We start from the raw sequence: 13,437 nt of genomic DNA on the forward strand, positions 1-13,437 counted from the left end.
GACAGAGGTAGTTGTGAAATAAGCCCCCAACCCCACCCCCCCTAAATTAAGCCTAGGCCAACAAAAACCCTGCAAGGTTTTGGGTAATTGACAGACCAGGACACTTTGCAGGGCCCCGACCAGTGGTTGTATGAACACCCAGCCGGGTGGGGAAGGGGGACAACAGGAAATAGGAACAGAAGAAGAGGCTGAAAGTAGGAAACCTGGGCAGAAGGCATCCGGTGCACATGCCTACCTGTCTCAGCATCGCTCTAAAAGCCATTGACCGAAGCCTGGTGGTGAGGATCTCGCCAGCTTTCCCAAACGCGAAGCCCTGGTTGAGAAAAGAAAACAAAAGCTCCTGTTCCCTTTGATCATCCCTGCTGTTCTGACGCAAGTGGGTGCCTGCCCATTGATTTTTTTACATGACTTATATATTAGCCAATGAGTAACACATGTCTGTGACCAAACATTCATTCAAAGTCCCAACTTAAAGTTCACGTACTGCTGAGTCATGGGTATGTAATGGAGATGGAAAGCCTTAAAAGTGGCCAGTCTGGCTTCTGAACCATTCTGAACAGGTTTCCTTCTCAACACTTTCAAGAACATCTCAGTGAGGACAATACCGTGTTTAGTCACAACTTTCATGTGTTCCTATTACTTTAAACAAAACAGTGAAAAGAGAAGTAACAAAATTCTATGCAGCAATGCATTGGGGTCACATCGGGAGGGAGGGTGGTGGCCTGGAGTAAGAAGCTCCAGGCGAGTTGGCTGGTTCCCGGCCACAGCTCCCCCTGCTCTCAGATTGGGGACCAGGCCCCTCTCCCTCCCCAAGCATGCTTGCCAGGCAGTTTCCCTCTTTCTAATCATGTCCTGTTCACATGTCTACAGCTGGGCCGGGTTCCGGGGTGGGTGGGAGCCTCCAGGCTCACGGAGCATTGGTGCAGGTGTGTGCAGGCCACTCCTGGGAGGACACTACACCAGGGGGATGGTGCCCAGGGAGATGGTGCCCGGGACTAGACCACCTGGTCTCCTCCTTGCTTTGCTGGCATATTGCTCAAACCCAGTGTGGACTGCCCACTATTGGTGCAGCCTCCAAAACACATTTATGTACCTAGCTCCACTCCCTAACACACCAGGGCTAGCAACTGGGTGGGATCACTGAGAGCTAAATAAATGATTTCTAAATAAAAATCTTGGCTTACTTTTATCATTGGTTCAACAATGATGAGAGAGAATCATGCTGGGCCTGACTAGGAAACATTTTGCTGAATTAATGGATTGTATTGGAAGGGACTGCATGGTGCTCACTGAGTTAACAAGACAAAAGGTATTTGGTAAAAGTCTAGGTAGAAAAGTACAATCGGAGTAGGTCTGCTAGTTCACTCTGGCCAGGTCTACACTATCTAAATGCAGTACAATATATATGTTCTTTCAAAGAGTTCATCGATTAAGGAGGAAACACTCAGAGAAGTTATCGATATTACGTAAAGAGTAACAACAACAAAAGAGGATGCTATTGTACTGTTCCCCCTCAACGCCCCCCCCCCCCGTCTCCCCAGTTTATAACTCTTTGAGTTTAACTGGTTCTCATGTTCTCTTGGGGACTTGGGTCTCTTTTGCCCTTGCTAAGGGAAAACCTATGACATGCCATAATTCAGCGCACAGGGAAGTCACAATTGCTCCTGCTAAGGCCTGTCCTCTAAAAATGTCCTCTGTCAACTGTGTTTGCCAGTTATTTCAGTCTCGGACTCAGAAACTCCATTAGGTCTTGATAATTAATCAATCTACATTAATAGGTAGTTAAAATCTAATAATTAACCTATATCCCAATTGAAGGGTAATCCATATCCATGAGAAGACCGAATCGTAGGTACCTACCTGAAGGAAGAAAGTAAAGAAAGAAGTGATCCCCAGACCCAAGAACAGCAACGAGATCATGTTGCACTTCTGCTGCTTCACGGCATCGTCCCCTGGCCCAAAAATCTGCGAAAGAACATGCAGAGGGCCCGCCTCATTACAGGTCCCTTGTTTACTCCGCCCACAAACAGTAGCTGGAGCATCTCATTTTTAAAGACGGGGCTTTGAGATATGTGGGCTTTTATTGTGGTAAATATGCATCACATACACGTTACCATTTTAATCATTTTTAAGTGTACAATTCAGTGGCATTAAGTACATGCACAGAGTTGGAAACTCTGTACGCGCTGAATAGTAAGACCCCTTTTCACCCTCCCTAGCCCTCTGGGAACCACTATTCTAGTTCCTGTCTATGAATTGAGGAATATGTGGTTATTAACATGGGTTGTGAGCGGCTGCACACTTTCGTGTTTGTTCTTCTTCCCCTGCACTTGCTGTTCCCTCTGCCCCAGCCTGTTCGCTCCACCCCTCACTTCACAGGGCCTCTGCCCGGAGAGGCCTCCCCTGACCAACCTACGGGAACAGCAACCCCACCTCTAGTCCCTCCTGCCCCCCACTGCGAGATCCTACTTTTAAAATGCTCCTTATCCCTTGACACATTATGTAGTTTGTTTTGTTTTGCATGTATAGTAACCTGTTTGAGAGCAGGATTCAGTTTATTCTGTTTCCTGATATATCTCCAGTGCCTAGAGCAGTGTTTGGCACATAGGAGATGCCCCAAAATATAGATACAGTCCACATAGCTCTTAAATTGCAAGAGAGTTAGGAATTGCTTTATTTTTAATATAAAAACATTCTAATTCATTTATTTTTTGGCTTGAGGTCTTCATTGTAGACCAGTGTCCAATGTCACAAGCATAATGAATTCAACATGATGGAGAATAAGTCACCTTTAACAAAAAAGTCTCTCCAAAAATGTAAGTGGCTGGTTAAGGTTATTACAACATAAATACTGGGTTCTATGGAGCCTTAGGTGTTTCTGACAACTTCCTATAAATATCCCCTCAATGAATGTAACAACTGGGTCGCATGAGTTTTCTTTCTTAGTCTCAGACTCCCCAAGCCATGGAAGGGTTGCTGAAATAATGGCGTGGTGGCTATTGCTTATTTAAAAGTGATTTTAGGGAGAGAGAGAAAGGGAGGGAGGGAGAGGAAAAGGGAAAGAGAGGGGGAGAGAGAGGAATATAGGTTTGTTGTTCCACTTATTTATGCGTTCATTGGTTGATCCTGCATGTACCCTGACCAGATGATCAAACCCACAATGTTGGCATATCAGGACGATGCTGTGACCAACTGAGCTCCTGGCCAAGTCTGGTGGATATCACTTCTTGAGTACTTACTATGAAGCAGGCAGTCTTAAATGCTTTCCATATAGTGACCCATATAATCTCTTTTCATCCTCAGCTATCCTATGGTGCATTTATTTTATGGATGAAGAAACTGAGGTACCGGGAGGAAAAGCATCTCGCCCAAGTTTGCACAGCTATTATGTGGTGTGGCCAGCCTGTGCCCAGAGCCTGGCCTCTTAAACGCTATGACTTGAACTCTTCCCTCCTGTGCACACTACTCTCCCTGCGGCCCCACCCCTCCCCAGCATCTCCCTCCACAGGTGGGATGGACATCACTGCCTGACACCAGTTGGACCCAAATGAAGAGAGCTCATTAGAATGCCTCCTTCATGGATTTTACAGTTTACTGTATAATTTCATTAATATCATAACCTGGAATGGTTCATACTTTTCTTTGGCCTCACATTTTTCCTCAAAAGGGTATTAATGCCTTTGGCTTAGTTTATTTTGAGGCTGCTTTACTCCAAAATGGACCCAGTGGTAAGGCTGGCGTGAGCACTGATTTAATGATGAAGCAATTTAATTCAAGTTATTAAGCAATGTTTCAAACTTACCGTTATCATCTCCGAGAATATGACGGAAAATGCTGGCTGAAGCGCCCCGTTAGCAATGGCACATACCGTTCCCACCACAAAGTAGGGCCATTCGGTTTTATTCAGTCTCAGGACCTTCAGAAAAGACACCGGTGGCACATTTTCATCCTAGAAGACATCAGGATAGACTGGCGACCACACAGCAGCCACCAGAGTTTGAGGACATAGAAAACAGACACTGCACCGCTCTGAAGGCACTTGCACACTGAGTGCAGAGAACCACCGTCCAGCTAACGGTGCACTAGAGAGCAGGACGGTGTATGGTACATGTCCACAGTGTTCATGATTACACAGCATCCGCTGAGTCTGAGCTGGTCCCCCAAGAAGCAATCTTCATGGCGTGATCAGCTCATTTCTGTTCCAGCCGCAGCACAGTGAGCAGGAGCAGGGTCTGTGCGCAAAATGCCCTAGAATCCTAGTCCCCACTCAACTCAGGGATGACGTTGGGGCCAAATGAAATAATACCTGTAAACAGAAGGCTAAACAGCCACACAAGGGTAGGGTACCACGATGAACCTGAGAACATGGGCCTGGTCTCCTCACCCCCAGAACCCAGCCCGGCACTGCCTTCTCTGTGACAGGTTCCCAGCTCACAAAACCAACTTCATGCTGCCCCTTTCTCTTCCCACTGTTCCCTGTGCAGACTTCTCTTCTCATGGCTTAGCTTGTTTTATTTTCTGTTGTTGTTTTTCTTTTGTTTGTTTTCATGTCTCCTTCCCTACGTGGGCTTTTTAAAGGTGAAGACTACATCTTCATATCCCCAGAAACTAGTCCCAGGCCTGGCACATATCAGATTCAATGTCTGGTCAAGCATGACGGACTTAGGTCACAAAAAGGAGACTATTCTGACTACAGAGGCAGGTTAACATTAAACTAGATACTAAAACTGCCTATGGAATGCTCTAGCCTGATGGTCGTTTAAATGGGTCATGCTTGTCTCTATGGAACAGAACATAGGAGTCGGTTCTACTCAGCCCCTTTTCATTCAAACCACCCATTTTCTCATTTTCGTGTTTAGTTTTTCTCCCTGTTTAACATTATCTTCTAGTCCTGGTCTCCAGCCCGATAAACGGGCCATTTTCTCAGGCTGCCATTCAACACAAACAGGTCTTCCAAGATCCCTCCCTTGGATCCACTGTTTATCCCACGATGATGGCACTTGTGAAAATCTTGTCGACTGGCATTTTATCTTCCCTCTGAGCATTTTCCCCAAGAGAAGTTCTCGTCTGAAATACCTGACTCCAAAGACTTTAGCAGCATAACTCTCAGGACAAATGAGAAATAGAAAGTGAATACTTCCACAGCCAACAAGGGGGAAATTGTTTATCTTACTTGTGATAGCTCAGGTCTACGACAGCTCGAGTATTATCCTTCTTTCTATAAATACACCAAGCTTAAGACCTCTAGAGAGCCCCTGAAACTTCTGCAGTAAATAATCTTGTGGGCGGAGAAAGCCAGATGCCAAGAACTCTCAGTAGGCTTAATTTCTTCAGGCCAACACAAGAGTAAAAATAAACTCATCCTTTATCAATAAATAACACCAAAATGTATTCTCAAACCATTTCTTGAAATAAGAAAACATCTTTCTTAGGAATGGATTCTCTCACTGTTATAAAAGTTTCTGTTAACTTGAATAAATAATTTCCCAAGTCTTGCCAGGCCAGTGTGGCTCAGTGGTTGAACATTGACATATGAACTAGGAGGTCAGCCACAGTTTGATTCCTGGTCAGGGTACATGTCCGGGATGCAGGCTCAATCCCCATTGCATGGGGGGCGGGGGAAAGGGGAAATGGGGGGCGGTGTGTGCAGGAGGAAGCTGATCAATGAGTCTCTGTCATCATTGATGTTTCTGTCTCTCTCCCTCTCCCTTCCTCTCTGAAACCAATAAAAATATGTTAAAAAATAATATCCCAAGTCTTCAGGTGAGAAATGTTAAAAAATGCACAATTTTGCTATTCCTGGCCATGCTCCCCTTTTTCTTAGGAAGAGAAATCCAATTTAATTCAGAGTGGCAATACATACAGCAAAAAGACTCCATCTTCAACCCTTCCTTGTAGCTAGGTTTGGCCGTGTAATTAAGTCACTACCAATGGCATGTAAGTAAAGGATTGTGTTATATTCTAGAAAATATGATGCCAGTGATGTTCACATCTGCTTGGGACACAGATGTGACGGCTGGAGCTCCAGGAGCCACATGATTGGAGATGGAAGCCACATGCCAGGATAGTGATGATAAAGATGAAAGGAGCCTGCAGCCATGGTAACTGTGAGCCACTATTCTCACCCTGGGTTTCCTAGTAGGTAATCCAATGTGATCCTATCTAATAGAGTATGCAACTACCAAGGCCTCTGACGTTAGACGAGCCTTGCAGGCATGATTCATTTTATTACACTTTGCTTTATTGCACGTCACAGATGTATTTTTTTTAAAAAACAAATTGAAGGCAAGACCCTCCACCCCCAAAGGATTACTACTCGCTTTATTGCGGTGATCTGGAACCAAACCTGCCATATCTCCGAGGTATGCCTGTATGTATCTCTGTATCTCAAAGATGAATGGGATATCTAATTTTAATGTAAGCATTTAAGCACAAAGACTAAGATGTTTCCATTGGAAATTCATTTTTAATTATAACTGATTTCAAGTCATTGTCAAGAACATTTAACATCTGAAATTTCCTTTTCTCAAGAAGAGCATGGCTCATAATAGGAGTCACCTGTGCCTGCAGGGTACTAGCAACGCTAAGAATTCCAACAGCAAAAACACACAATAAAAGATTTAACTTAAGTGAAAACAACTTACAAGTTCATTGGTTTCCATATCAAGGCCATTCTGATACCTTCGTGAATTTCTAAGGCTTTTATGAGTAGAATTCCTAAATATGCGAGATTTCCAGCCATTTGGGGCGAGACCCGGGGCAGCCTTTTCATCTAGTTCAACCTCAAATTCTTCTGACTGGACCTGGCTTCCTGATGTCTGAAAGAAGAACAAAATGTTAAATTGCATGTGTGTATGTGTGCGTCCAGACCTACGTAACCTACCAAGTTAGAACTATAAAGACATTTTCAATATTACATGTGTGAAGACAGAGTCCATAACAGCACCACAATCAGCTGGAAAACTGTAAAGAAGTGTATCAACACATGGAAGTTAAGAAGGTTAAAAATGAAGCTTAAATTCGATTTGACCAATATGAAAATTGGAGTATAAAAGTATTTTCTAAGAACTAAAAGGCAAATTTTCATCATCTAGCCGGTATGTAGGAATTCCCTCAATATGTTAAGAATCCAGAAAACAAGGCATGGCCACCACGGAAGGGAAGAAAACAAAGAAACATTACCAAGGGCTCACTTTTAAAGCGACGGACAAGGAAAAGCTGGTCACTCCCTCACGTGAGGCAAAGCTGCTTTCCTTGACTGAGTGCCATCAGCTTTCTTCCTCACAGCCCTGCTCAGCATCACACCTCACCCCTGGTAACCCAACCTGCAGGCTCACCCTCATTGCAGGCTTTGGGATTAATTCTCTCCTTAAAGGGGCAGGGATGGGTAATTTAAGGACCTCTATCTAGCGTAATGCCAGTGAGAGAACATCAAGCCAACCTTGCTATAGTCTGACTTTTGTCCAGTTCCCTGTTTGTTTCCTCCATGTCCAAGTACACATCTTCGTGGTTTGTCCAGGACCCCAGTCCCTGCAGTAATGACTTATTCTTACTCCTGCCCTTCAGGTTCTGGCCCAACCCGATCCTATGGCTAATGTCTTACTGCACCTATGGTACCCTGTCTATCTTGAGCTCTGCACATTATCTAATCCTCGCTTTTCACTTGCGTTTTCAACACCTAACAGAATATTGCCCCTGTGCCTTGAACCACACTGCAAAGGTATGTCCTGCTAGGTGGACTTCCTTACTTGCTTATAACTAGAAGATGGTTTTATACTGTCTCCCCCCAAAAATCCAACCTACACTCAAGATGTAGTCTTGTAACTGACCCCTGTATCCTCACTTCTCCCTACTCACACACTACTACCAGACTCATTTTCATAAAAGGTTGCTCTGCTCAAATTGCACCCCAGCTCAAAAGTCTTCCACAGCTCTCCGCCACATACTCAAGCCTGGCTCCCCCCAAATTCAGTTCATGGCAATTCACACTGGACCACATCTCAGGAAGGCCTGCCCTTATCTTTTCCTCCTTTTGTATTCTCACCCATGCTACCAAGGATAGTTCTTCCATTAAGTCTATTCTGATTTTAACCTCCTCTGACAATCAAATGAACATTACCCACCCACACTACTTTTTCTGGGCATTGCCCAAAGCCCTCGTTTATTGGGTGCTGAGGTCTACATTGGGCTACAAAAGTACATTTCAAACCAATAGCCCTCATTTCTTACATCTTGAATATACTTCAGCTGTCTCAAATATTTAATTGTAAAAAGTAAAACAATAGGCCTGGCTGGGTGGTTCAGTTGGTTGGAGCATCATCCCGTACACCAAAAGGCTGCAGGTTTGATTCCTGGTCAGAGAACATACCTAGGTTACAGGTTCAATCCCAGGTCTAAGTGTGTATGGGAGGCAACCAATCAATATCTGTCTGTCTGTCTGTCCCCCTCTCTCTCTCTCTTTCTCCCCCCTCTTCCTTTCTCTCTAATCAATAAAAACATATCCTGTGGTGAGGATTAAAAAAACACCAGTAAAACAATAAATGTTGATAGGAAATATGGGTGAATATCTTTTCAAAGAACAATCCCAAATCCTGAAGACATGGAAGAAAAAAATCTAATTACGTACAATTTAAAAACTTCTTATGGCAGCCAAACAAACAATAAAGTGAAATTGAAAGCACAAAGTAGGAAAAAGTATATTTAATATGTGCATGAGAAAAACATATTTCCTTTTAATGCAAGGTATTTTCATAAATGCATAAGAATATTATAAACAACCCAACCAAAAAAACAGCCTAATACAGGAGAAGGTTCTTTCACAGAGGAAAAAATACAGATGGACAATATGTGAAAACATGCTCAATCTCATGAATAATTGAGGAAATATGGAGTTACCATTTAGTGCTTTTAGGCTATGAAGATGAAAAATAAATACCAAATAGCTGTCAGCAGAAGGTTTGGTTATGGGGGAATTTCACCTTTCTAAGATACTTAAGTTTACATTTTAAAAAAATGCTTGGATTTTAAAAAATAAGAATGGCCCTAGCTGGGTTGGCTCAGTGGATAGAAAGGTCCCATGTTCGATTCCGGTCAAGGGCACATGCCCAGGTTGGGGCTCGATCCCCAGTAGGAGATGTGCAGGGGGGAGCCGATCAATGATTCTCTCTCATCATTGATGTTCTATCTCTCTCTCCCTCTCCATTCCTCTCTGAAATCAATAAAAATATCTTTAAAAAAGAAAGTATAACAAAATTCTAAGAAAAGTAAAATAAGAATGCATTCCATTTATAATCTGAAAAAAATTTAGTTAAAAGAAACAACTAAGAACCAACACTCTACCTAGAGAGCATTCCGCTTAGAAACAAAACCAAGACAAGGCTCTATTGACAATATGTTGGTCTTTGGAGTTTGAGGAAAAGAAAGCAGGGGTAGTGGGAGCCTTTCATAAACCATCAGGCTCATTGTGGCTCTTTCCTCCATCTCTCCGACAGCACCAGCAAGTCAAAGGTAAGGCAAACTCAAGTCAGAAGTGGGAGAGGTGTGGGCACCAAGACCCAAGGACTTGCCCAAGCCACTGCTTAGGTGGCAGCAGCCTGTTGAGGCACACCAGGCTTTAATCATACAGCGTTTCCGAGGAAAGAGAGCTAAGGGGAGAGGCTATAGAAAGGTCAGAGTGGTCCTATCCCCTTGGCAGTCTCCCAGCACAAGTCCTGGTGGGAGTGCAGGGTCATTCCCTCAAGGACACAGAAATAGGCCAGCCAGGGGAGAAAGTGGCTACCTCATTCGAGGACCCAGCAGCAAATAGGAGACACCATGATCTATCCCCTCCCGCTGGAGAACATTCTCGGGCAAAATGAAGCATGAGTTATAATACTTTTTATCGTTTCATTGGGTATTTTCACTTCGGGAACTTTGTACATTTCAATAACTATCATGTCTCATGCATCTATTTTGTGTCAGGTGCTAAAAAATTAAATAACAGCCTATTAGACATAATTCACATCCTATAAAATTTACCCCTTTAAAGTTGGTTTATTTTGTGTGTGTGTGTGTGTGTGTTTGTTTTTTAGTATATTCAGTGCTTATTTCTTAACCTTATAACAACATTGCATGGTAGGTTTAGTGTTCCAAACGTGGAAACTAAGGGTCGGAGGAGTTGATTTACTTGTCAGAAAATAAAGCAAATTTTTTACTTAACCTTTTTGACCCACATGCTTCAAGGGCAATATTTAGAATAGAGAAATACTGGAAAGAAAGCATGTACCCAGCTTTAGAGAAATTTCAGAGCAATTAATTACACATTAATGTAATGGACTGCTAAGTATGCATTAAACTCATAGTATCTGAATGATGTATATCTGAAAAAGAACAAAAATATGTATTTACATACTAGTCATAATTATAGCAAAGCAAATGCATATACTTTTATAAATATAAGAATCCTGTTTATAGGATAAAATATTTTTAGGGCATTTATTTTGCAAAGTTAAAAAGTGAGTAAGAACAATAAAATGTCTTGTTCAATAAGACAAACCAATAATTCCCAATATCACTTTTTTTAGGAATTAGAGTGAATCGTTTTTAACAAAAACGAACTACAGGCATACCTCACTTTATCACACTTCACTTTATTGTGCTGCACAGATGGTGCATTTTTTACAAATTGAAAGACCCTCTACCAGCAAAATGATTACGATTGCTTCCTTGTGATATTCTATCTTGGGGGTCTGGAACCAAGCCCTCAAATCTCTGAGGTATGCCTGAATTCACTTCCTAGATTTATGAGTCTTGCTATTGGTTTTATTAGAATCATCTGGGAAGCATTTTTTTAAAAAATATATTTTATTGTTTTTTTTACAGAGAGGAACGGAGAGGGATAGAGAGTTAGAAACATCGATGGGAGAGAAACATCGATCAGCTGCCTCCTGCACACCTCCTACTGGGGATGTGCCCGCAACCAAGGTATATGCCCTTGACTGGAATCGAACCTGGGACTTTTCAGTCTGTAGGCCGACGCTCTATCCGCTGAGCCAAACCGGTTAGGGTGGAGAAGCATTTTAAAATTACATAAAACCTCCCCCCATTGCTAGAGATCCTGGCCTTGCCCTCCTACTCCTACCACCACTCTGAGCTTCCCTAATCTTATGGTGGAAAGGACCTGTTAGTTTGAACATGCTCCCCAGGCAATTAAGAATCCCTGTCCTAAGGAATACGTTCAAAATGTTTTGGGCATTTTTATCCTCTCCGCTTCTCTCTTTCAGGACTGTTTCACCGATTCTGAACTAAAGTCTCAAATGCATACTTATAGGACTTCCCCTGAATACCTCCTACTCTTCACTATGGCATTAGCTGTCTGATATTTTAATCGATATGTACAAATACTATATTGAGGAGCCAACAGCAGCACACTTCCCGGGAGGCAGGTACCTGCATGTTAACCAGCCTGAAGTACAGCCCTTCCTTCTTCATCAGTTCGCTGTGGCTTCCTTGCTCCACGATGACTCCATCCTCGAAGCCGGCGATGACATCTGCATTTCGGATTGTAGACAATCGGTGAGCGATCACAATGGTGGTCCGGCCTTCTCTGGCCTAAAGGGGAAGAGGACAAACACTTGGGGCAGCAGGTTTACAAAGTCGACACATTGTCAATTAGCAGGCACAGTTAAGCACTGGGATGGACGTGCTTGCGGTTGGTGAGACAGGAGCTCGCCCCATCCCCCACGCATCCCCCATGCCGTGTGATTAGGGCACAAAGGCATCACTCCTCTAGTATATACATAAAAGGTTAAAGTGAGACTTGAGGTCTGGCCCAGACAGAAATCCAATCCTTTCAGTATAGGGATGGGTAACTGGAAGCCTAAGGAGTGTCAGTCTTTACTCAAGAAATAGGAGAAAAGGTTTGACCCTTCTCACGTGTGGTCATACCTGCCGGAGGAGCCTCGTTCTGAGCTACATGGCATGCTGGAGACTTCTGTTGGGGGAGTGGTTGCCACATATGCCTTCTCCAGAGGCTTCTGCAGGGTTTCTTCTGAAGTTGCCTGATTTTACCTGTAATTCTCATGGACTGCATGTAGGAGTTTAGGCAAAAATGTACCTTGGGGTCTGGACGGTTCAAAACATGGTTCAAAGTCCGTCTGAATCACAACCTCTGGAGTATGGCTAGTAACTTTGATTTTTAACAAGGGCCCAGGTGCTTTTTAAATGCATGTTAAAACCTGCAAATCATCCCTCTAAGTAGTACAGTGAATGGGCATGCTGGCTTGGTGGGTTTATTCATGGGAATTTAAAACCTGAAAAATGCTCATCAAATTATTCATGCTATGTCATTTATAATCGTTACTCTTCTTGATACTCTAGTGAGTGTCAAGAATTAGGTTAATGGTTTCTTTTTTCCCCTATGTGATCTATTTTATTTTTAATAAGGTTTATTTTGCTTAGTCCCTTTACCTTTTTCACCTAGCACCCCAAACTCCCTCTCCCCTGACAGCTGTCAGTCTGTTCTCTGTATCTGAGTCTGTTTCTATTTTGTTTGTTAGTTTAATACTCGCCAGCTCCATCATGCTGTTGCAAAGGGTAAGATTTCCTTCGTTTTTATGGCTGAGTAGTATTCCATCGTGTAAATGTACCACAGCTTTTTTATCCACTTATCGACTGCTAGGCACTTGGGCTGCTTCTAGTCTTGGCTATTGTAAATAACATTGCAATGAACATAGGGGTGCATATATTCTTTCTGATTAGTGTTTCATGCTATTTCAGATATATTCCCAGAAGTGGAATTGCTGGGTCAAATGGCAGTTCCATATTTAATTTTTTGAGGAAACTCCATACTGTTTTCCACAGTGGCTGCACCGGTTTGCATCCCCACTAGCAGTTTACTAGGGTTCCCTTTTCTCCGCATTCTCACCAGCACTTGTTTGTTTATTTATTGATGGTAGCCATCCTGACAGGTGAGGCTACTTCTACTCTGAGGCAATAAAACCTCGTTAGGATAGTTATTAGAGTATAACCTAATTCAGCTAAGTAGGTTCCACTAGCAGTACGAGGGTTCCCTTTTCTCCGCATTCTCACCAGCACTTGTTTGTTGATTTATTGATGGTAGCCATCCTGACAGGTGAGGCTACTTCTACTCTGAGGCAATAAAACCTCATTAGGCCGAAAACCCGAGTATAACCTAATTCAGCTAAGTAGGTTAAAACATAAATCAAAAACGAGAGGCTAGATTTATAATAGCCAAAAAAGTGGGACTAATCCACATATTCATCAGTTGATCAAAGAGTAAATGAAATGTGTATGTCCATACAAGAGAATATTATTGCACCGTAAGAAAGAATGATACTCTGATGCATGTTTCAACAGGGATGGCCTTGAAAACATGATGCTAAGTGAAAAGAGCGAGTCAAAAAGACCACACATTGTATGATTCCATTTACATGTATC

The 13,437-nt window shown here is 42.9% G+C and overlaps 1 protein-coding gene across 5 annotated transcripts in view; it reads right to left on the reverse strand.

The window, feature by feature from the left end:
• Positions 1-13,437, reverse strand: part of ABCB4 (ATP binding cassette subfamily B member 4) — a 68,555-nt gene that overhangs the window by 21,038 nt on the left and 34,080 nt on the right. For 4 of the 5 annotated variants that reach the window (XM_006779163.2, XM_006779164.2, XM_015558274.1 and 1 more), the window contains 5 exons: positions 11,428-11,589; positions 6,645-6,818; positions 3,803-3,949; positions 1,861-1,965; positions 236-313 (listed from right to left, as the gene is read on the reverse strand). In XM_006779163.2, the coding sequence (XP_006779226.1) occupies positions 236-313; positions 1,861-1,965; positions 3,803-3,949; positions 6,645-6,818; positions 11,428-11,589 (666 nt within the window). The remainder of the gene's footprint in view (positions 1-235; positions 314-1,860; positions 1,966-3,802; positions 3,950-6,644; positions 6,819-11,427; positions 11,590-13,437) is intronic. The other variant, XM_015558276.1, reaches the window with a different exon arrangement.

The sequence above is a fragment of the Myotis davidii genome, unplaced genomic scaffold, assembly GCF_000327345.1.
Source record: "Myotis davidii unplaced genomic scaffold, ASM32734v1 scaffold187, whole genome shotgun sequence".
NCBI lineage: Eukaryota > Metazoa > Chordata > Mammalia > Chiroptera > Vespertilionidae > Myotis > Myotis davidii.